We start from the raw sequence: 25,767 nt of genomic DNA on the forward strand, positions 1-25,767 counted from the left end.
TATAAAAGATCCGTTGAAGAGAAAAAACTGAAACCATAAAATACCTTTTAGTCAAATACTAGACAAAATATATGGAAAAATTATTGGCTAATAATTATTCTGTCTTAATAACAAGGGCTGCCAACTTTTCTTTCACAGTTTCTTAGAAATATCAGTAAATTCCATTTTAGGACCTTAGCTGTCTGATATGATTTAAGACTTAATCTCAGGCCAAAAAATATAGACAAAACTAAACTCCAACAGTTAAATCCTTTTAAGTTGACTGAGATCATAACTGATTCATATTATTATTTTAAAATGGAATTTCTTTGTATTATCAGTAGAAAAAAAGGAATAATCTATGTTAAAAAGGGACAAGCACAACTGAAGGGACATTTTAAAAGATAAACTGTAACTCTAATGAGTTAATAAAGAATATTAAAATTAGAATGATAACTTTTCTCAAATTAAAGTTGTCATAATCTAAACCAGGACACTATAAGAGGCATTTGCTTGGTTAAAGTATTAGCTTAGTTAAGGCAATCAAAAATGGGTCAGTTTCTGTATAGATAAAAAACACATCTAATCCCAGCCAACTATGGAGATGAGCACACACATCAATCATAAATGCTAGAAATATTAAAAGCCTCTACCATCAAGAATAGGTCAGAAGTATCATTTTTGCACACAAATTAAAATACACTACTCAGAAATGAAACAGATGACAAACAAGTCAGAGAAAAATTATAAACTTAAAAATAACTTGATGCAAAACTTAAATGTCTGCTGAAATTATAACAACTGAGCTACTTCACATATGCACATTCACACACACAGAATTATATTCCTCTCTACTCTCTGCAATTAAACTTTTTTTCCTCCAAATACCTCTTTCCTTTTTAGTTCTTCAATTGTTTTCAGTGCATTACTATGTTCAAGAAGAAGCTTGTTGTGTGCAGTCTGTAAAATGGCAAATTTGGACCTATTTCAACAAATAAAAAAATTAATCGGAAGGCTGGAAAAGATTTATCATTTTATTACATTCTCACCTCCGTCTTCTCCCCTAAACAGGCAAAATACCTTTCCTGAATATGATTTAAATACACATTAGTATTTCTCTCCTCCCTTCTCCTTCAGCTTCGTACTGACCAGGAAAAATAGCAAATTAAGGAGTAGGGTTCAATTCTTCCTCCACTCATTCCCTATGGTTCCTTCTTAATGAATAATTCTATCTTGTCAAGAGTTCCCTTTTGCTCAAGTACAGTAGCCAAAAGAAGAACTTGTGCAAACTCATGATTCCCCAAATTTCACTCTATTACAAAAGAATTTTATCATTCCATTTTTATCAGTGCTTTCACTTATGCCAAACTCACTTTTCATCATCTGTTTTGGCTTGTTCCATTTTGATTTCTGACCGCATACTTTCCACTTGTAGCTCTAACTTTTTGTTGATATATACTAATTCTTGCTTTTCATCCAACTCTGATGGGGTTGCAGAATTTTTCCTTTCAAGGGCCTGACACCTGAAAAAGGTAGGGCAGAGATTTAGATAGATAGGATTTAGATGGTTCTTTCATTTGTAAGCCACTCGGGTCAGAATGGAACCCTATTTGTGGCCATGTATAAAATACCATTCAAATGTCTGATATATGACTTTAACACATTTTTAAAAATCCAAGTTTATGTAGAAAATGTAAAGCATATTACAATAATATACAAGGATTTATGAAGAAAACTGCCAATTCCCATTTGCTTCTTTACTAGTCAAAGGTTTATTTACTAACACAACTGCCAAAAGAAGATTCCACAGCTAGCATCCTATGATATGATCCACATAAAACCTACAATCATTTTCAGAAGAGAAGGTAGTTATTTTTTTTTAACAATTTTCAAACAAAATCCAAAGTAATTATCAGTAAGAAGATGCTTCTCCTAAAGTGGTTTAGACTCAGAAATGATGTTCCTATTCTTCTAAGTGATGGACCTATAATTCAAATGTTATGACAACTACTAAATAAATCCCTTTCAAGAAACAACAATAAAGTTATTAACAAGTGTAGAAAAAAAATTAATGGGGACCCTGGTCTTCCAAATATGTACCTTAAGACTATCAGTATTTGGAGCTATTATTTGAACACTGTCTGTCTGGAAGATTAATTTGGCAAGCCTAAGAGCCTATGCATTTTTAAGACGTGCAAAATTCTCTAGTTCAAGAATAAAACAATAACAAAAGATACTTAAATGTGATCAACTTTAACATTATCTAGTACTCTATGCAGAAGAACAAAAAGATGCACTTGGAAAGAGTAAGAAATTTTAAAAATCATTAATAATGTTCTCATTCCACTCAGCCTCAATAATTGAGTCATAATAAAAAGATTTTCCCCAATTAAACATAATTTATTTCTTCCTCTTCTCTTTTTCTTTTCTTCCTCTTCTCTTTTTCTAGAATGTTTTTCCTAACAATCTTCTTAGGAAGTATATCTTATTTTATAAAATACCTCACATGGAAGCACTTTTATACATACACACATGGAATAAAAAGTTCTCAAAAGTCATAACAGCTTTTCACAAATATACCTGAAACTATTCTAACTAGCATTTTCTGACTTTAAAATTGAGAACCGCTCTTTACTTTTTTAAATACAAGTACTCTATTAATTCTACATGCATCTTTTTATTTTCCAAATGCAAGCCAACTTTGTTCTTTACTCTTACTTTTCTTGGAGTCTCTTCTTCATCAGCTCAGCTTCGTTGAGTTTAGTGTGAGCTTCTTGAAGCTCTTTAAACAAAGCTGTTACCTGGAGGTTCAGTGTTTCCACTTCACTTCCAACCTATCCAATATAAGATTGAAATACACAAAGGTGATTATTACAATTTTGTTTTTTCTTGAAAAACAAAAAACAAAAAACTCACGATTGCTCTGCTCCTAGTGTTTTGTAGATTTGGAAATTAAGATATTAATAGTCCTGGACTGTTTTCAATGTTAGCAGCTCATAAATAACTGTTAATGTACTTTAGAAACAACTTATTAAAGGTATTTTTTGGAAATAGGTCACCTTCCTTCATATCCTCAAACTAATTTTGTCAAAATAATGACTACATTATAACTTTAACCATTACTGTGGTTCAGCCTTAACTTTTCAGAAATACAATTGTTTAACCACCCCTTATTTATCTGGTTCTTGTTTTGGGACTATTTTGGCATATGACTCTTCTTCCTTGAGGGGAGTAATGTCTTTTATAAAGGGGAGTCAGTCACTTTTTAGTGACCTAGTTGTTGAATTAGCATAACTGGAAGCTTCTGTGATTTCCTGGCAATTAAGTTTCCCATTTATGTGTCTCTTTTCAAGTTTAGATAGCTAATGAGATTTTTATATAAATTTTGCATTTTATTGCATCCCACAGGAACTTTTGTGGCTACCAAAACTTCCTTGTTTTGGCACTGGCTACTACTATGTATTCCTGTTGTTAGAACCATACACTTATAGACTCTTAGGCAGACTTGGAAACCTTTATAAAACATACAGTATCCACTTCATCTAAACCTTCTCCTTTGTAGCAACTGTCAGGGAAATGATCCCAAGAAACTTTCTGGACTATCTCTATTTTCTAATATTTCAGTTGTGTCTGGCCCCCACTGATCCAGATATTAGGTTATTATATAACTTAAGAAAAATTTCCATTTTCTTAAGACCTGCCTATGTAATTTTCTTTGTCCCTTAGGGATTCAAGAGTGTTAAAGGGATTTTCTTAATCTCTCCTTCTGCTTCCTCTTAAGGCTAGAGAGCAAGATTTCTAAGTAGATCAGAACTGACAGGAGTCAGTGAGCCAGAGCTGAAGATTCCATTACCAGGGAGACCAGGATTGGGGAGAGGAAGTAGCAGGCCCTCGGACAGGAAGGTGGTGGGGACAGTTGGTCAGTGAGGATAAGGAAGCAGCCACTGACAGTTGAGGGCCTTTTGTCTCTGGGATATCTAGAGAGCAGGAGGTCTGTCTCTGAGGCAAGGATCTGCTGGCAGTTGGCTACTGACAGTTGGGCTGCTATAGAAAACTGACTGAAGGAGTGAGTGAGTGAGGTAGTTAATGAATAATTTATAGATAGAGTAGGTTAGATAGGTCTGGTGTGCCAGACAGAAGAAACTGTCCTCAGAAGACAGTTAGAGATAGGTTTAAGAAATTTTAGGTAATTATTAGGAATTTTAGGTATATTTATAGGGTATAAAATTAATAATCTCTCCTCTTTTCTATCTTTCTATCTGTACTTCTTTCTCTAAGCAAAGTTTCTGTTAAACTGCTCTCCTCACTTTGTCAAACTCTTTAATTTAACCCTTTCAAGGGGGAAGCTATATAGCATAGGTACAGAAGCAAAAAAGAAAGTTGTAATAATTGGGCCAGGATTTCCTACATTTAGAAGGATAAAGATCTGGCTCAATGAATTTTTATACAATATGAAATTCAAATCAAGAAAAAGAAACTTGACAGCAATGATAAATATTCAGAATTAATAGAACATCTATGTTCCCAAAGCAGATGACATATCCTAGGGATACAACTGGTAACATCATATAGTATTGCTTTTATAGGATATATATGAAACATGTTAGAGAAACAGTCTTTGAATTCTGTTACCCACAGTCTCTATGCTTTGCTCCTTTTCTTTTTCTTCTCTAGGGCCCTCCTCGGTCTGGGTGGCATTTTCAGAATGATCTTCTGCCTTCTTTTCTAAATCTGAGAGTCTGAGAAATTCCAATGTTACTTTCATTGAGTTCTGAAGAAGAATAACAATTGCAAAAATGCTAACTAGAACACAGTTATGCTATGTTAAACAAACTAACTTTTTTTTTTTGTAACTTGTTCTTTTAAAATAAAAGATTTAAGATACAGTATGCTTAAGAATTGATACAAAGAACAAGCATGGTGCTACACTAATCCAGAATGCATGCCTTGTTCTCAAGTAACTGCAATATTCAGGGACTTAGTTTAAACTATTAGTATGTACATCTATCTTTATTACTGACCTCTGAAATGTGGCTCTCCACACCACTTCCTAGAAGGGGATTCAAGAATCCATTTTACTTTTTTACCTGGACTATTGTAATAAGTCTTCTAATTGGTTTCTCTATCTTAAGTTTCTTCATATTCTAATTCTTCTTCTGCATAACTGCTAAAGAGACTTTCCTAAAGTGTAAGTCTGACCATGTCACTTTCCTGTACAATAATTCCACTGGCTCTCTGGATCAAATATAAAGGCTCTTATTTGATATTTAAAGTTCTTTATAACCAAGTGCCTTCCTCCTTTTCCAGTCTTCAAGGTCAAATGTAAAGCTGTCTGGAATTTTAAACTCCTCATAAGCTGGTCTCTTTGCCTACATTTCCAGTCTTTTTATAATCTGTACCCTTGCACACATTCTATGATCCAGCCATCCTGCCCTACATGTTGTTATGACTCTTGTCTCTGTGCCATAGCTCTCCCATACCTAGAATACTTTCACTTCTTAACACTTCTATTTAGAATCCCTAAGTCCCCCAAGATTCCACTTCAAAGACACCTTCTGCAGGAATTGTTTCTTGTCCCTGAGACTGTGCTATCTTTTCCCTCTAAGATTATCTTCTAACTACTCTGAACCTATCTGATGTATATCTATTTATTTATATGATGTATATCTATATATTTATATTATATTTATATATATCCACCAAAAGAAAGGAAGTTTTTTGAGGGCAGAGCCTAGTTTTTGCCTCTTTGTATCCTCAGTGCTTAGCACAATGCTTGAGACACCAATGCTAGGTGACTGGCTGAAAGAAAAGATGTAAAACTTTTCACTTCATAGCAAAATACATTACATTATCTTCATTGAGAAGAACAATGAACAACATTGTTATTTCTTATAAGTTTCCAACATTAAATTAGCAATATTAAACTCAGAAATTGTTATATTGTTACTATGATTCTTTGAAATGATGGGGCATCTCCTTCACCTTATTAGATACTGTAGATTTTTTTTTTTTTAGACCCTTAACTTCGGTGTATTGTCTCATAGGTGGAAGAGTGGTAAGGGTGGGCAATGGAGGTCAAGTGACTTGCCCAGGGTCACACAGCTGGGAAGTGGCTGAGGCCGGGTTTGAACCTAGGACCTCCTGTCTCTAGGCCTGACTCTCACTCCACTGAGCTACCCAGCTGCCCCTGTAGATTTTTAAACGTTGTGACTAGTCATTCAATATTCTGAGAGGAAAAAGCCCTGCCTGAAGAGAAACTAGATCTCAGTTGAGTCATCATATTTGGTGATAACATTATGGATTTTCCATGGTCCATTTTCCCCAGAGGCTGGCCTTCACCAGCTAACTCATCAGACTTGTAAACTCCTTAAGAGGAGATGCTTGGTTTTATGTCCCTTTCTATTTCCAGCACTTAGCACAATACCTTGAATAGCCTAGGTATTTAACAAATGCTTGCTGAAATGAATTGACTACTACTTCTAGGCAGAGCCCTTCTTTCTCCCCAGGTATGCTATAAATTGAAATGTGTTTAGGAAATTCAAATTTTGTTTAATGCTAGTCTCAACAAACTGCCTGTCAGCCCCAGATAACATATTCCAGGATCAAATTTAAGTGTCTTCTTTATGACTTGGTATTTTGGGTTATTGGGTGAAGTTCTAAAGATCAATGTTATACATCTCAGCTTAAAAAGACCACAGAAAAAACATGTTATGTCTTCATATGTATGCATTCTATTGTGCCTTACAAAATAACATGTTAACTCAACCTAATAAAATTCCCATGGTTTCATTTTTTGGTTTTAGAAGGTGTCAGGAAGGAAATAACATTAATGTTTCCTAAGAAGTCCCCAAATCAGCAGTGTTACTTCTAGTTGGGTATGCAAGTTTTTTTAATTGGTAACATACTGAGTGAAGGCTGGCTCATTTCTTTCTTAGAACTGAACGTAGTTAACATGATGAAATTGCTTTTATACCACTTGAACCAACCTGTTATGTGCCATTTTGGACAAATACAACAATTGTACAAAGATAACAAACACTCATTTTAATTTGATGAAATAACTAGTTATCGCCAGGTAACATATTGTGTTGAGCTGAACATCAAACTTAAAGCAACAAAACAAATGCATGTTTTCACATACAGAGGACTGAGGAGACAATGTACCTTTTACTCTGTTTCTTTCATATATGGTTCTTAACCTGCAGTCTGTGAAGTTAAAAATATTTTGCTAACTGTATTTCAATATAATTGTAATCCTATGTATTTTATTTTATGCATTTAAAAATATCATCCTGAGAAGGAGTTCCTAAATGTCAGTAGACTTGCAAAGGAGTCTAGGATACAAAAAAGGGCCTCTACTCTACATAAAATTGACCAAAAAAGGAGAGAAAAATGGTTACAATCAAGAAATATAAAATGTATTTTATATAAGAGCTATATACCATTGTAATATTAATGTTAGGTATATAATAATAGGAAGGGGGAAGAGAATAAGTATTAATATAGTACTTACTATGTCTCAGGCATTGTGCTAAGTAAGCACTTTATAAATATTAACTCATTTACTCCTCATAATATATTATAATTATATAAAAATATAGTTATAAATGTTACATATTTTATGTTAATTCCAGAGCTAGTTTCAAGCAAAATCACTCTCTATATTTATAAACTATAAGTGCTTCTCATCCAAAATTTGTCAGTGGTTATGATGTAGTAGGGGAGTTGGAAGATCAGAAAAACTGACAGAAATCTCTAATGGCTACTCTGACTCTTAAATATAGGACAATGGGGACAAGAAAAATGCACTTTGTGGAAGAAGAATTCCATTGCTATCAGCGTCAACCCAAAACCAACTTGGTGACTTTCTTATGATGAGAGTCATTCACCCTAGATTACCATCTATAATCTAAAGGACTAAAGCCCACTTTGGTCCTTTATGTTACAAATATACAGTAATATCTTAATTGAAGACAGCAGCTGTATAAGATAGTTAATGTATACCAATCATGCTAAAGGAATATAACAAATTTATGTGTTATGGATCTACTTAATTAAAACATACTTTGATTACTCATGGCCAGTATGGACCTACCCAAAAGACATTCTTTATCAAGGACTGGCAGTTTTGTCAGTATGTGAACTCCCTCTGACTGCTCCATAACTTTGAGCCTTAATTAAGAAGCTGCCCAGGTAGTTACAAAGCTGCCAAGTATCAGTAAACCCAGATCTTCCCAGCCCCAAGTCTGGTACTATATCCACTAGGCCAAATTACCTTGCAGTCTCTTGAAAAACAAACACCACCAACCAAACAATAATTAGCCTTAGTTACTGTAATAATTGGGTAATTTAGATATTATATAGATATATATTTAAGGTGTGGCCACCAAGAATCAGTAATTCAGAATGATTCCATAATTAAAATGGACCCAAGACAGGATCGGGTTTTAAGGTAGTTTATTTACAATTAGGAAGGTAGAAGGTAGGGAAATAGAGAGAGGTAGAGGCTAGCCCGGGCCTACCTGAGGCCGGGCGGAGAGAGGATTGAAAGGCTAATTAAACTAGGCTACAAGCCGCAAGGCTTTAGCAATTAGAGAGGCAAGAAGCCTACTTAAGATAGAAAGTGTCTGGAAAGGCCAAGGTAGGCCAAGGAAAGTCAGCCTAACTTACCCACATGACAATTCAGAGTGGAAGCTGCCTGAGGTCTCAAGGGAGGTCCTTCAGCACCAAGTTCAAAGCAGGAACTGCCTCAACAGGAAGTTGCCAACATACTTGAAGAGATAGTGTCTTTCATCACTTCCTGTGGGTCCACCTCTAATTCAAGTGGACAAATGGCAGTCTCCACACTGATTTGGACTGCCCAAAGGGCATTCCCTTGTTCTTGATTTGTTACTTATTGTCACGTGTGGGTAACTCATCTCCCCTCCCCACTAAGGGAGGTGGGGATGACATTGTCTCTGGTGGCTAGAGTTTTAACTATGAATGGGCTTGAGCTAATTCTATTTATACATTATATAAATGTAAACAAAAAAAGATGACTTAATTTTTTTACTTCTTTCCTGGCCTTTAAATTTTTTTATTTTATTTATTTCTTAAAAGATTAATTGATGCCTTGTTTTTATCAGTCATTTCAAGATATATCTTTCTTTCCTTACCCTATCTTCTAAAGAGCCCTTCATAACAAAGGAAAAGAAAAAAAAACTTGTCAAACAAAAGGAACTGGCACAGTGATTGATTAGGCAACATTCTGTACCCACAACTTTCCTGCCTGTCCAAGTGAAGAAAGGAAGTACATTTTCTCATTTAATCCAGCTTTTCTAATATGTTCATTAGTTATATCATCTCTAACTAGTTAGTTGAACCAATCACATGATATAAAGGTTGATGAACTAGAGCTTTTGAGGAAGTGCATTTTAGAGTCTTGTGAGGTGCTAAAACCTGTCATTAGCTGATTAAAGTTGAAATAGCTAATATAAACCTTTTAAATTCGAAGTTATTTTGGCAAACTGAATTTTTAAAAATATGATTGGGGATGTAGACTCTAAACGATCACTCTACTGCAAATATGAATAATATGGAAATAGGTCTTGATCAATGATACATGTAAAACCCAGTGGAATTGCTCATTGGCTACGGGAGGGGGCAGGTAGGAGGAGGAGGGAAAGAACATGAATCATGTAACTATGGGAAAATATTCTAAATTAATTATTGGTCACTTTCATGAAGTTAATAGTCATATGTTAATAGGCATAATTATCAGAAGTGTATACTATTGCATATCAGCATCACACATTTACATAGAAAACAATTCTTATTCTAGAAAAATAACCTATTACATTTCATGTTTTAAAGAAAATTCTTTTGTAAAAATTAATATATTGTTCCTGAAAATGTTCTAAATATAATGTATATAATTTCATACCTGTCTTTAGCTACTTGGAGTGCAGTTTCAAGTCTCTCCACCTTCTGATTTCCTTCTCTGAGACAAAGTAGAAGCTGACTAACAGTTAACTCCTCAGATTCCAAATAATTCTTTGCCCCATCCACAGATTTGTTCCTATGCAGATAAAAAGTGTTGCTTTTTAATATAATTAAAGAACAAAAAATTAAACATTTGGATTAGGAAGTAAAAGGATTATAACCTAAAATTATTTCATTTAAACATGGTCTGTTTTAAACAAGGTACCCTACTGAGTATTTGTTTTCTATTACTCATTGATATATGACCACATTTAAATCCCACAGCAATCTCTTTTGCTGGAATCCTATAGTGAACTATCTAAGATTAATAAAAATCATCTAGACATATCCTTCCTAGCAGTAAGAAGCTAAATTTGGGTCTTTATTAGGCAAAAGTGAATTAACAGAGTAGCAAAACGGGATGTGGATAAATGTGGTTATAGTACTGCTTATCAATTCAGCCTTTAAGTCCCTACTATATGCCTGGCATAATGCTAAGTACTAAGGACACAAAAAAGAGTCAAAAGACAGTCCCTGACCTCAAAGAGCTTACATTCTAACAGGGGAGACAACATGTAAATGAATATATAAAAAAACAAGTTACATGTGTAAGATAAGTAAAAAAAACTAACAGAGGGAAAGCATTGGAATTAAGATAATTTTTTATTATAGTGTTTGGTTTCAATCTGAGTAAAACAATTTCTTCTTGTCAGTTATAATGATAAGGATAACAATAACTCCCAGGAAGCTAATAAAAAGGAGCAAATTACATTTCCTGAAGAGTTAAATAATATGCCTTAGCTGGAAGGAAAATTTGCCCAAAAGTTTCAAGCAAAAATTGCCTTCTTTCCCCTTCTTTTCTTTGCTATAAAAGTCCTTTAACAACAAAAAACAAAATCAAGGAGTCATTAGATGAAAAAAGGGAAAAAAAGCTGAGGAAGGTAACAATAATGATACTCTAGAACAGTGATTTCCAAAGTGGGTGCTACCGCCCCCTGGTGGGTGCTGCAGCGATCCAGGTTGGGCGGTGATGGCCACACTTTTTTTTGCATTACATTCTGAGTTCAATAAATAGTTTCATAATTTCCAGGGGGCGCTAAGTAATATTTTTTCTGGAAAAGAGGCGGTAGGCCAAAAAAGTTTGGGAACCACTGCTCTAGAATATTTAACTCATTTCAGACTGACTCATACAAAACTTCAAGCTTGCGAGAAAGATGACATATACACAGGTATTCAGATACTAGTGCCCTCTGCACCAAAATTATTTTGTGTTTATCTTGTATTACTCTTGTATTCATCTGAGGGGTGGGGTACTTTCCTCCCCATAGAATGTTATGTTCCCACAACTCTTTTTTTTAATCTATGTATCACTAGCACCTAGGTTTTTTAAACTGGATTTCCCCTTATATAGGAGCATAACAAATATAAAGTATTTCAAAAATGGTTAAAAAATGCAAAAACACCACATTTTGAGACTATGCATTTGTCAAGTTACATTAAAAATTTAAGGTAATTCAGTGCACACACTAAAGTAAAATGTTTGGTGTTGTGGAAACTCATACTGCTTTCAATACACAATTAGTAACCAATTGTTTTGTACGCTTGTTTTCAGTTTTCATTTTGACAAACAAGCACTGTAATTAAAACTACTAGGAAAAAAATGTATTTAGTAAAGGAATGCAACCGTAAGAATTGTGGAAAGTAGTTTAACTGAGGTCTGGCAGTAGTAGTTCTACTAATTCACTTTCCAGTCTATATTTCCTCTCTAAACTATTCTGCTTACCCTCCAAAAGGTTCTCTCTCACACCTGTGTTCCTACATCACCCATCCAAACTTTAGCTGGGACAGATAATAAATTCATGTTGATGTAGCACTTCAAAGATTATACAAAAATGCTTTCACCAGAATAATCCTCTGAGGCTAAATAATAACTCCATTTTACAGACAAGGAAATTTAGTTAAAGTGATTTATCCATAGTCATACAACTATTAAATGTTGTAACTAGGATTAAAACCAAAGGTCTCCTACCTCTAAATCCATTAGTCTTTCTTCTAAAATATTGCCATTCAGGTTAAACAGCATTTCCTCCATCCCCCCATTCACTATACAGTCTGAGATTAGAAGTTCTACAACTCATTCATGTGTAAGATTATGAATTCCTTAGTCATTCTACCATATGAGCAGGAATAAATGAAGGATGGGGCAGAGCGGCAAATGTTATGTTACATTAAAGAGGCAGCCTTTTCAGAAATTAAAAGTTCATTGATCTCATTATCAGGAGACATTATTCTACATCAGTGATGGCAAACCTATGACACACAAGTCAGCACTGACACACTTAGCCATATTCAGTGACACGCAGCTGCATGTGGCCACATACAGAGAAGGATGAAACATTTGTTGTAGTGTTGTGTAGACGCTCTGTGCACTATAGATGACAATTCTACCTATATTAATTTACCTATTTTGATTTATTAAATACAGTTAGATATTATAATTATATATTTTTGTTATTTAAACTATAAATATTGTGAAGTTATGGTTTTTTTCTCAAAGTGACACACCACCCGAGTTATGCTTGTTTTTTTGGCGAATTTTGACACACCAAGCTCAAAAGGTTGCCCATCAGTGTTCTACACCAATTTCTACCAAACACTTATTGATTGAAAGTGAGCTGCTATAGACTTGGGGTAAGTGATGTCAGCAAGACAGTGTATGATAAACCCAAAGAGTCCAACTTTTGGGACAAAAATCCACTATTTGACAAAAACTGCTGGGAAAATTGGAAAACAATATGGGAGAGATTAGGTTTAGATCAACATCTCACACCATACACCAAGATAAATTCAGAATGGTTGAAAGATTTGAATATAAAGAAGGAAACTATAAGTAAATTAGGTGAACACAGAATAGTATACTTGTCAGATCTCTGGGAAAGGAAAGATTTTAAAACTAAAGAAGAGATAGAGAAAATTACAAAATGTAAAATAAATAAGTTTGATTATATTAAATTAAAAAGTTTTTGTACAAGGGAAAACAATGCAACCAAAATCAGAAGGGAAACAACAAACTGGGAAAAAATCTTTATAACAAAAAATTCTGACAAAGGTCTAATTACTCAAATATACAAGGAGCTAAATCAATTGTATAAAAAATCAAGCCATTCCCCAATTGATAAATGGCCAAGGGCATGAATAGGCAATTTTCAGATAAAGAAATCAAAAGTATCAATAAGCACATGAGAAAGTGTTCTAAATCTCTAATAATTAGAGAAATACAAATCAAAACAACTCTGAGGTACCACATCACACCTAGCAGATTGACTAAAATGATAGCAGGGGAAATGTAATGAATGTTGGAGGGGATGTGGCAAAATTGGGACATTAATGCATTGCTGGTGGAGTTGTGAACTGATCCAACCATTCTGGAGGGCAATTTGGAACTATGCCCAAAGAGCAATAAAAGAATGCCTGCCCTTTGATCCAGCCTTACCATTGCTGGGTTTGTACCCCCAAAGAGATCATAGATAAACAGACTTGCACAAAAATATTTATAGCAGCACTCTTTGTGGTGGCAAAAAACTGGAAAGCAAGGGTATGCCCTTCAATTGGGGAATGGCTGAACAAATTGTTGTATATGCTGGTGATGGAATACTATTGTGCTCAAAGGAATAATAAACTGGAGGAATTCCATGTGAACTGGAAAGACCTCCAGGAATTGATGCAGAGTGAAAGGAGCAGAGCCAGAAGAACATTGTACACAGAGACTGATATATTATGGTAAAATCGATTGTAATGGACATCTGTACTAGAAGCAATGCAATGACCCAAGACAATTCAGAGGGATTTATGGAAAGGAACACTATCCACATTCAGAGGAAGAACTGCAGGAGTGGAAACACAGAAGAAAAACAACTGCGTGGACACTTGGGTTGATGAGAACATGATTGGGGATGTAGACCTGAAAAGACCACACCCATGTAACTATCAATAATGTGTAAATAAGTCTTGATTGACCACACCAGTGGAAATGTGAATTAGCCACGACGGGGGGAGGGGGTGAGCAGGGGGTTGGGGAGTGGTGAAGGGTAAAATAAAAGCATGACTTATGTAACCAGGGAAATTTTTTCTAAAAATAAAAAATTATTTAAAAAAAAAAGAAAGAAAGAAAGAAAGAAAGAAAGTGAGCTGCTTTGCAGGCAGCAAGGTGGCTTGGTGGATTAAGAGCCAGGCCTTGAGATGGGAGTTCTTAGGTTCAAATCTGACCTCAGACACTTCCTACTTGTGTGTCCCTGGACAAGTCACTTAATTAACCCTCACTGCCTAACTCTTACAACTCTTCTGCCTTGGAATCCATACACAGTATTGATTCAAAGTCAGATGGTAAGGGTTTTAAAAAAAAAGTTGCCTCACCTTTTTAACCTTTCTCCTCTTCTGAGCAACATGAAATACCTGGCCCTCTCTCTTTTATGTACATTAGCTGATATTTAAGGAGTACTAAATAACATTATGGTTTTTTTATTCATTTTTACTACTACAGTGAATTACATCTAAAAAAAAAATTCTTCAAGGATTAGCAGTATAAATACATTAAAATTAATTTAACTCTCTTTCTCATTATAATGCTTTTTTTAAATGTGTTTTAGAGTAACTAGTCTTTATTTTACCTACTTGTCAGTGGAGTCAGGTATTATCAAACCAGGGCCATTCTTGATTTCTTTTAGAGCTCCAGTTTCATCTCCTTCCTGTAAAATGAAAAAAAAAAAAAGACAAATCAGGTGGTCTTAATAATTAACAGGTATCAAAGATAAATGCTTTATCTTTAAAATTAAAAGAAGGAAATTGAGCAAATAAAGCAGGACAGTGGAAGTGCAGGTTGGCTATAGGAGGGAGGTGAGAGGAGGGGAGGAAAAGAACATGAATCATGTAACCATGGAAAAATTTTCTTAATTAATCAATATAATTAAATTTAAAAAAACCAAAGCAAGAATTTCAAATGTACTCAATTCAAGGAACCCATGAAAAATACTTAGGATTTAAAATGTTTAATTCATTCAAAATGAAATAGAAGTTTACAATTCCCCTTTTAACAAGGAAATTAAGTTCCATTTTGCAGAGCTATTTAGAAGGTAAAGGTATTAGAATGGCTCTATAAATGAGAAATTCTTGCTTCTCTTTACAAATTCCCCCTTTTCTCCTCAAGCAAATAAGGCACACGCACTACTACCATCTCCTCATACTTTCCTAATGTCTTTTACATTTTGGGAAAAGAGATGGCTGGAAGATACTGGATACAAAGTGGAGGAGACAGACTTTTCACCCTTCATGGTTAAAAGAGAGATATATGTCTGCCAAGATGGTTCTTGTTAAGTATGTAATATGGGCTACATAACCTATAGGGCACAAGGAAGACTAAAATTCTACAATGATATACATTACAATGAGCTTAAAAATCTTCCAAAAAAAGAATAAGATGGCTACAAATTATTTTTAATGCATGAAGTCTTTCAGATTATTAAGCAACGTTTCCAATTCACTGAAGCAAGAACAATGTTTTTATCCTACCTTTGAGTGACTAAAATAATATGATTATTATTCACCTGTGAAGAAGAGTGTCTTACTAATCAAGGGCTTCAAAGAGAGAATTTCATTTGAAAACTTCTCATATAGTGGCTGGTTATTCTGAATTTATCAATTTATTTACAGCAAAAAAAAGCTCTTTAAAAAATTCGTTAGCTTTTAGTAACCTTCAGTAACTTGCAGAAAGGGCCTGGGAACAAAGTTTCTTTGTTTTTAAGTGGAGAGTTATAAAATCACTTGAATTTTGTAGCTATAAATTATTTGAGTTGGGTGGTACAGATGCAGTCACTTTTGAATCACACTACCATATATCTGTTGCCTATCTTGTTTACTAAATTAAAGTCCTATATTAGAGACTGCTCATAAAAAAATATTTTTATCAAGTGCCAATCTATCAGACACTATACTAGTATTTTTGGTTGCCACCAAAATTATTGGTTCTTTAGAACACAGATTGTTTTTCTTTTTTTCATATGTATATTCCCACATACTTTTAGTTCTTTTAGAGAGGATATTTTATTTCTTTTCCTTTAAAGGATATTAACACTGTCTTAGAAAAGATAGGAAAGATACTAATGAATTTATTCTCATGGGGATCTTTCACACCCACCATCCCAGTCTCATTTAGTCATACGGGACCAGAGGCCCACACAGAATTCATTTTTCTCTTTTGCTGCCTAATATATTTGCCTGATTACTACAATACTATAATAATAGAGGTTTCCAAAAAACATTTATGGGATAAGACAAATGTCAGACATGCAGCATCTTTTAGTATGTTTAGTTTTGGGATACCACATAAATCCTAGTTTGACAGAACTAGATAAAGAACATCTAGTAAACATATTGGCCATTCTGTTGGCCAAGGTTTAGGACCAAAGCAGAATAGTTCTTAATATAATGTATTCCTTTCAATTTAATTAGAGAAATGTTTGCTCAGAACTTGAAAATAAACCAATACTTCTTGCTTTCAAAAGCAACCAATATCTCATCTCAACTGTTTTGTCTTTTTTTTTTTAAAGGGAATGTACATCAAAATAAATTTCCTATGCTACCAGAAAAGGGCATCATCATTTATCTTCCCTGCATCAGAAAGAAAAAGTGACAAAAGACTGTTTCCCCTGTCTTTTATTATTTTATATTTTATAACTTACAGCCATTCTGATTTCAACAAATGAGTCTTCAGAGGAGCCTGTGTTTAACTTGAGCTGTAATTCTGATACAATGCCAAGTAAATCTGCCTTCTCAGCTTGAAGACGAGTCACTTGTGTCTTTAGTTGCTCCATTTCTTGGTCTGTCACAGTCCCGGGAATCTTGGACTCACCAGTGATGTCCTGAAAATGGCAAGTCATGCTAAGCAGATGATTCAATAGAAAAAACAGGCCATAAAATATGATGCATTCTACACACCAAATTGAAGAGTAAACTCATTTCCTAGACCATCCCTCTTCCCAACTGGAAAATTTGACTTTAATTTGGCAGTCTAAAAAAGTAATATATGATAATCATTTCCATAAGTACTTCATTGTTCCAAATATGGGAAGATAAAAACGATTTTATGCTCAGAAAGAAAAGGCTGACAGCCTAGAATGCGAGAAAAGAAAGAAGGCTGGACCTGGAGTCAGAGGAGGCTAGGCTCTGCTACTTACCTTCTTTGTGACCATGGGAAATTTATTTAACCTCCCTGGGCCTCAGTTTTCTTATTTGTAAAGTGAGTGAGTTGGGGTTAATGACCCTAAGGTCTCTTTTAGTTTTAAATCTATGAACCTGGAAATCAATTGGATAGAAACGGTTTTGGAAATCTCAGCTTTGGATTATTGCTGAATTTCAATTCAAATTTCAAGTTCAAAACAATTATCTTTCAGTACCTACTACATGCAAGGCAGAATATCACTGGTAATAATACAAAGATGAAAAATGATATAATCCTTGCCTTCAAAAATCTTATAATCTAATAAATCTAGTTCTAGAAAATAAAGGCAGAAGCTATCATCCATCTCTCAGGTATTAACTCATCTCTTTGAGAAGGCCATACAATCAGAAAGGGCCATCACTTACTATGCCAGTTCTCTCCCCACCCCCAAAACCAATCATTGCTATTCTTGGTTAGGTAAAATACAAGATAATTTGACAGTCAGTAAAAAAAGATATCTAAATTCAACCAAAGCAGGCCTTTATATGCCAAGATCCTGCCTCAAGGAATGTCTAAGGATATATACATGTTGGCCGTTTCAAAACTTTGTAACTTATCTGATCCATGATGTACTGATTTAATATTTTTGTATGTTTATGTCCTATACATGTGTTTCCATATTAAAGACAAATCCTTTGTAAATCTTAAAGGGCTATATAAGCATAATTATAAGGTAGGAGCAATTCTCTGTAATCCCTTGTATACATTGCTTAGCCTCAGCTAGCAAATAGGCAATCAGGAATGTATTAGAGATGTAAATGCTTTCTGATAATTTTAATGTTATTCAATGAAACTTTACAGGACAATCAAAACCTCAAGCTAATAAGGTCCTGAAAGCTTTGAGGGAAAAAGACTGAAGCAAAGGACAGACAGGTGGAGAAGATGGAGTAATAAACACCTTAAGAGGGCTACTTTATGAAAAGGGAAAATTTTAAAGTAAAGCATAGAAAACATGGGGCTGGGAAGCAAGATTTAGAAGAAGAAAAAGATGACAAAGGAGAAATAAAGTTGATACTAGCAGTTATTCTCCCAAGGAAACTACCACCTCACTACTGAGTCCTTCTTGCAGCTCATTTCAGTTGACTTCCTGTTTTGGAAGAAGCCATCCGGGCCCTAGCTTCTGATCTCAATATCCCTCAATTCAGGGACTCTCTTGAAACTTGTGGGCAACTGCCCAAACAGACTAACTGTTTCTGGAATCTTCCCTCTCAGACTACAATGTGATTGGCCCACAGCAAGCTAAAGCCAACTGTCAGCTCCCTTAAGACTAAATGGGAGGAGAAAGAGAAATTTCATTTTCTTCTTCTTGCTCATATTTTCCAAGTAAAACTGCCATTTCATTTTGACCTTCCACAAATTTGGCTAATGGCAAACTCCAAAGGAGCAAGCTAATGTCCTCTGAAGCATAAGGGGTGTATTATCAGGTGCAGCAAATGTGATCTCTGCTGAGTCACTAACAGTTCTATTTCTAAGAGAATACCACATGTGAATTTTTTCTTAGTCCATAGGCAGGTCATTTAACCATCATCTTTTCAACAAAATCCCAGCTCTGTCACTTGCTGCCTGTGTGATCTCTAGGCAGCTCCAGTAACTTTTCTAGAGCTCAGTTTACCTCCTATAGAAAGTGAAGATGTTCTTTCTAGCACTAAATGTATGATCCTGTGATCAATATTGTCATGTATAACATTCAACCACTTTCTCAGTATTCCCTTTTTAAAATTCTTTCCCATTTATTCCTTTGCTACTTCTTCATTTGTCCAAAAATTAGTAACTGATCAAATTCAAGGCAAAAGCATAAATAGGAGCATGATTTCACTTGACCCACTTAACTAGTTCTTTACCCCAAGCTAGTGCTTTAAACTTTGTTGGGAGAAAAATTATTTATTCCATCATGGACACCCCCCCCCCCCCGCCTTTAAATGCCTGGTAAAATCTATGGATTCCTCATAATGATGTTTTAAAATACATAAATAAAACAGAATTACAAAGGAAACCAGTTACACTGAAATATAGTTATCAATTTTCCTTTTAATGCTCACAAACCTGTCAGTTAAGAACCTTTATTCTGGATTTTGGGGAAAAACTCAAAAAAGGCAATAATCAAAGGCAACTCATTCATGGTTCTTTGAATAAGGGCAATAACCTCAAGAGTGAAATTCATTGTCAACCCTAACTTAATGGTGTCATAGTGAGGTACTACTTTATAATCCTGAGAATCTCTTGTGCCCAGTAATTTATGTATATATTGCTATAAGCTAGGGTAAAAAAACTTTCTTCAGGTTCTTTGGACTATTTGTGCTTTAATAAAATTACCTTAGTAAGGTTAATTAATGGATATGAAATTGTATCCAAAAAAAGTTTTCAAACCACTTTTTGAAAACTAAGAAAGCTACCTTCAAGTTTTGGATTACATAGATAGGTCCATCTGAATGAACAAAAAAACCTAATTTTTAAAAATGTTGTCATATGACTTCCAAGAACATGCTTCTATTGCCAAAGAGAGGGAGTTCTAAACATCCTAGATGGAATAGAAATGTGGTTTTGCTTCTTTGTTCATTTTTGAGAGACTGGGTCACTCCCAGCCTGGATGTATAATGGCAACTCACAGGCCACAACACTGACTAACTCAAATGCAGGAAGCTCTAATCTGCTCCATTTCTGACCTAGTTCACCTTTCCTTCGATATGCTGGGCTCTGTAAGATCCCTTTAGGATCTGCTTTACCCCTACTATAACTCTGCACTTTAGACCTCAAGCTATGAACTAGTCTTCTAAGGAGGCTCCAGATATCAGAGGCCTGGAAAGCCTGAAGATTTAAGTCTGTCTTGTTATTTGTAAATAACTGGTTGTTGTTCAGTTGGGTCCAACTCTCTGCCCATTTGATTTTTTTTGGCAAAGATACTAGAGTGGTTTGCCATTTCCTTCTTCAGTGCATTTTTGAGATGAGAAAATGGAGGTAAATAGTTAAGTGTCTTGCTCAGAATCACATGACTAATAAGTATCTGAGGCCTATCCACTGTACCTCCTAGCTGCCTATTTGTAAATAATATTCATTTGTATACAAGTCCTTAAAAACATTCCTTAAAGAAGGTTAAATATGCTCCCCATTATATTGTTTATATCAAAAATTTTCTCAGTAAAACTTTTCTGCATAAACAGTACAAAAGCTAAGTCCAGGACTACTGGAATAATCAAAGATTTTAGTCAATTTGAGTACAGATTAGATTCTGTTACAGTGAATTTTTTTTAATGAATATATTTTGCTTACCTCAAAAGACCTTCCCTTTTTCCCTTTAAGGTTTTCAATTTCTGCTCTCAGCTTTTCATTTTCATTACTCAGAGATAACAAGTTTTCCTTGACTTCTTTAAACTTCAACTCAAAACACTGGCGTTCTTCCTTTTGTTTTTCTGTCCAGGCTGAAAGCTCTTCAAACCGTCCCTTCATGGTTTGGTTATTTAGCTTCATGGCCTCTGTATACAGTTTACAGTGAGAGTATCAGTTGATCAGAGAAGTAGATCAATATAATAATTTGAAGGATGGACTCACCCAATTAAATTTCTCCCTAGATAATTCTGTTACTTGGATATAAAAGCTCAAATAAAGTTCAAGGGACAACAAGAAAAAACCTTAATGATGTTTGCCTTAATTTACGACCTGATCAAAAGGATGGGCCAGGTTTTTTCCAAGTCTTCAGAGCTCCAGGAACTCTAATATGGATATGAGATTTTCTACAGTAGATTAAGAATTAGCTCAAGTATCCTAGACTGGACCCCTGGACCTTCCTAAAAGAGATAATACATGGCTTTTTTTCTTAAAAAGATAATATTTATTTAGAAGTGCCCCACTTTGAGTAAGTTTTTTGCTTTAAAAATTTTTTTAATGTGCTACACATTAATATTCTTGATTATGACCTATGTGCAAATGCTAGACAACAGAGGGGTCCAGCCTTGTCAGAAGCCAAATTCTACAGACACTTCTTCTCAAGGAAACAGAGAGGGAACTATAAGAAAATCTAGTTCCTAGGCCTTTATAATGTTATAGTTCACAAAGGCACAAGGAAATATGAGAAATAAAGATAAATTTAGAGGTCAGTTATCTTTCACCTTTTAACTGATGGTTCTCAATAAGGAGCTCCTTCATCTGTTTCAGCATCTCCTCTGGAGTGAATGTATCCAGGTCTGGATGAGCCAAATTCTGAGGTCCATTCCCTGTGCTTCCCTTGGAACATTCCCCATTTTCAGCAGGGTCACCTAGTGGTTGGTGGGACATTGTAGTGGATCCTATGACACAATTACATGAAAACACAGGTTCTTCTTCCCATATTCAAGGTCTAGATCCTAGAATTCTCCAAGAATACCAAGAAAGCTCAGAAAATGCTTTAAAGGTAGTGACTTTTTCTTTGAAAATTCTCCTTTTTTCAAGGCATTTTCAGTTCTTTTGAGGTCAGGGAGAAAAGCTCCATTTACATACTAATAGGCTTTAATCTCCCCTTTAACAAGTAAGTGAAATAAAATTCCATACTCTGGTCTCTGGCTGGGAGGAGAAATAGGAACTGGAGGTGGAAATAGCATTAGGAAGAAGGCAGAAAATATGGAAAACCATAATTATTGAATCAGTAGTTTCCAATAGCATACATCATTTAATTATAAAAGCTCCTATCTCCACCTTAGCAGACATTAACAAACCAGGTTTTACCACACAGATCCCCTAAATTAGATGCATCCCAATCCTATAGCAGCTTGTGATATATTAGCTTTTTTTGGTTTAAGTTCTATTTTCTTTCTGTAAAGAAAACATTATATTTCTAGGCCTTCAACAAGTTACAAAATAGGTAGAAAAACTGATATAAAAGATGAAGTTAGTTCTCACGGGCAAGGCACAGAAACCTCGACTGAATTTTATTAACTACAAAGTTTTATACATGTATTATTTATATATTTTTTAGATTTATCAAAGTGAATAGATGAATATATAGAGTTTGTCCCTACTTTATTTACTAGTCACAATCCCTGGGACAAAAAAAAAAACCAGAAGCTATAATTTTCTCCAAATTAGCCTAGAAGCTAGATTCTCTGGTAGAAAAGCTGCAAGTCCAGAGAGTAAGTTGTAGAGCAAATTACTTAAAACTATCTGGACCTCAGTTTCTATATCTCAGACTAGAAATTATAAACATCTATTTTCATTAAAGCCATATCTTCTACTGAGGCCCAACTCAGATGCAACTTTCTCCATAAAACATTCCCTGCCTTGCCATGAACCATATGCTCAGTCTTCAGGATTCTGTCTCTAAAAAACAAAAAATAAAACCCAAACAAAAAATTATTTTAGGAAGTAAGGTTAAATGACAGGCAAATGGCTAGATAATATATGGGTGGTTTTAAATCTGCTAGATTATTGTGGACATTCAACTATAGTTGGGCTTTGCCACTCCTGCCCCATACCATATACCCTCTTTCTGAATTGATTCATGATACTCAAGATTCAAGATAAGGAACAGTGGCTCTGGAGAGGGTTTTAATACTCATGAAAACTGAGCAACATCTAAAGCAGATAAGTAGGAAAGGTACTGGGGGTGATAGGGTGAAAACAAATGGAAGTCTAGTTCTGAGCCTGGAAGAACCAGTGGAGAATGGGTGTTAATTTTAAGACTCTTCTTGCAGGGTTGGCTTACTGACCAAAATTCTGCATGTGGAAGATCAATCTTCCCCTCTCTTCAACAGCTTTCAATCTCCACTACTATCCCAGAAAAAAATGGAAAACATTTTAGGGGAAAAAACCTTCCCCCCACTTTTGCTTATGCTGGATCTTTCTAATATGTGCAGTCCTTCTGGGTAAGACTAAGTTAAAGCTTAAATTCTTTTCTAAAGTCTGTGCTTTTATATATTCCAGGCTGCTCAGGTTTAGTCTAGACTCCAAAAAAGGTAGGCTGGTTGCATTTGGTGACACTATATAGCCTAATGAAAAGTACACTGTCAGAAAACTAGGGAATAGAGTTTGAGTCTTAGCTCTACCACTAGCTAATTCCCTATGACCACATAAAAGTAATCTGGGGTCTCAAGAAGCATCATCTGACAGATGATCATTTTAGCATTAAAATTCTATGACAGGCAATCCTAAGATAAGTAACATTTGTAGCACTGTAATGTTTTCAAAATGTTTCACATACATTATGTAAGAGGGAGATTTTTAGGTAATTTATATAGATATGAATTTAAAATGTGGCCGCCAGGAATCAACAATTCAGGTTGATTCCGTAATCAAATCAGACCCAAGTCAGCATCGGGTTTAAGGTAGTTTATTTACAATTAGGAAGGTAAAAGGTAAGGAATTAAAGAGAGGGAGAGGCTAGTCCAGGCCTGCAGAGGCCTGGACGAGAGAGAAGGTTAAAAGGCTAAATAAATTAGGCTGCAAGTCACAAGGCCTAGCAACCAGATAGGCTAGTGCCTACTTAAGGCAGAGTTTGGAAGCGGCCAAGGTAGGCCAAGGAAGTCAGCCTAACTTACCCACGTGACCAGTGACCATTCAGAGCAGAAGCTGCCTAAGGTCTCCTTCGAGATCCTTCAGCACCAAGTTCAAAGCTGGAACTCCCTTAGCAGGAAGTAATCAACATACTTCAAGAGATAGTGTCTTTCGTCACTTCCTGTGGGTCCACCTCTAATTCAAGTGGACAAATGGCAGCCTCTACATTGATTTGGACTGCCCAAAGGGCAGTCCCTTGTTCTTGATTTGTTACTTATTGTCACATGTGGGTAACTCATCTCCCCTCCCCATTAAGGGAGGTGAGGATTACATCATTTCTATGCCTAGGGTAGGTAGATTTTTGACTATGAATCTAGAGTTAATTCCATTTACACAATTATCTCATTAGATACTTGGAAAAACCTTTTGCAGTTAAGTGCTATTATGATTTTACTGATGAGGAAGCAGGATCACAAAGATTAAGGGCATTGTTTGGGGATCACAGAGCTGTAAAGGAGGCAGATAGTGAACTCCTATGTTCTTGACTCCAGATTCAGTATTCAGTGTGATCCATTCCCATTTCCCTTACCCTTTTGCTTTATTTCCTTAATGGGAACATAGTAACCCTCTTGTTAACAGTATTCAAAGAACAGGGTGTTATATAATCAGATATTCTGATTAAGGGGCTATTAATTCAGTTAGTAGGATTTAAAACTGAAAAGGATCTTGAAAATCATTTAATCCAGGGTCTCAACCTCCTTGGTGTAATGGACACATCAGCAGTTTGATGAAGCCTCCTTCTCAGAATAATTTTTTTTAAATGCATAAAAAAATACAGAGCTGAGGGACTTATGAGAAAGAAAACTAGTCACATTCAGAGGAAGAACTGTGGGAGGAGGAACACAGAAGAAAAACAACTGCTTGAACACATGGGCTAATGGGTATATTATTGGGGATGTAGACTCTAAACGATAACTCTAGTCCAACTACCAATAATATGGAGTTGGGTCTTGATCAATGATACATGTGAAACCCAGTGGAACTGTGCAGCAGCTAAGTAGGGTTAGAGGGGCTTGGGGGAGAGGAAAAGAACATGAAATATGTAACGAGGGAGAAATATTTAAAATTAAAAAAAAAGTTTAACCTAAAAAACTTAAAAATACAGATTACAATGAAAACCACTTATATTATACAGCTTGTTTGTTGTATGGTTGTTTTTTGGTTGTGTCCAACTCTTTGTAACCCCATTTGGGGTTTTCTTAGCAGAAATTCTGGAGTGATTTGCCATTTCCTTCTCCAGCTCATTTTTCAGATGAACAACTAAGGCAAACAGGGTTAAGTGATTTGCCTAAGGTCACACAGCTAATAAGTGAATGAGGTTGGATATGAACTCATGAAGATGAGTCTTCCTGATTCTAAGCCCAGTGCTCTATTCTATCCACTGCACCACCTAGCTGTACAAGCTATTAAAATATTTAAATAGGAGGTAGCTCAGTGGATATAGAGAGAGGAAATCCTAGGTTTGAATCTGGCCTCATCTGTGACCTTGCCCAAGTCACTCAACTCCCACTGCTTCCCCTTACTGCTCTTCTGCCTTAGAACAAATACTAGCTAGTAAAGAATTTAAATCACCAATACTTAGTAAGTGTCTCAAGGACTGCTTTCATTCTGGCAACTGATGATAGATAAGAAATCCCTACATTTAAAAGTTCAGAGATCTAAGAGTACTTCTAATTGATCTATAATTTTGACAAAAGTTCATATTTGCATACTGTTTTAAAAGACTTTTCATTTACAATCCTTTGAGGTAAGTAATAAAGTATTATTACATCCGTTTTTCAGATGAGGAAACTGAGGAAGAGAGAGAGGAAGTGATTTCCTAGAAGTCACAGAGATGTGAGTGTCTATAACAGAACGTAGGTCTCCTGCCTTCAAATTTACACATGTTCACCACTACAATAGGATCATGGCTTAATTTTATTACTAATTCAACTTAACTGGACATTCTTCAGCAAAAGTAGTTAAGGTTAATTTATTCAAGCATATAGTTTTGTAAGATTTCATCAATGTGGAGTCAACTGGAACTACCTGGTAGG

The 25,767-nt window shown here is 35.2% G+C and overlaps 1 protein-coding gene across 2 annotated transcripts in view; it reads right to left on the reverse strand.

Moving 5' to 3' along the window:
* OPTN (optineurin) overlaps positions 1 to 25,767 on the reverse strand; it is a 43,972-nt gene that overhangs the window by 11,191 nt on the left and 7,014 nt on the right. For both annotated transcript variants that reach the window (XM_044677464.1, XM_044677462.1), the window contains exons 2-10: positions 21,316 to 21,492; positions 20,480 to 20,682; positions 16,674 to 16,853; positions 14,611 to 14,684; positions 9,902 to 10,036; positions 4,616 to 4,718; positions 2,698 to 2,813; positions 1,353 to 1,502; positions 868 to 961 (exon numbers count right to left, since the gene is read on the reverse strand). In XM_044677464.1, coding sequence (XP_044533399.1) covers positions 868 to 961; positions 1,353 to 1,502; positions 2,698 to 2,813; positions 4,616 to 4,718; positions 9,902 to 10,036; positions 14,611 to 14,684; positions 16,674 to 16,853; positions 20,480 to 20,682; positions 21,316 to 21,481 — 1,221 coding nt within the window. In that variant the 5' untranslated portion in view covers positions 21,482 to 21,492. The remainder of the gene's footprint in view (positions 1 to 867; positions 962 to 1,352; positions 1,503 to 2,697; positions 2,814 to 4,615; positions 4,719 to 9,901; positions 10,037 to 14,610; positions 14,685 to 16,673; positions 16,854 to 20,479; positions 20,683 to 21,315; positions 21,493 to 25,767) is intronic.

Source organism: Gracilinanus agilis, chromosome 5, assembly GCF_016433145.1.
Source record: "Gracilinanus agilis isolate LMUSP501 chromosome 5, AgileGrace, whole genome shotgun sequence".
NCBI classification, from domain to species: domain Eukaryota; kingdom Metazoa; phylum Chordata; class Mammalia; order Didelphimorphia; family Didelphidae; genus Gracilinanus; species Gracilinanus agilis.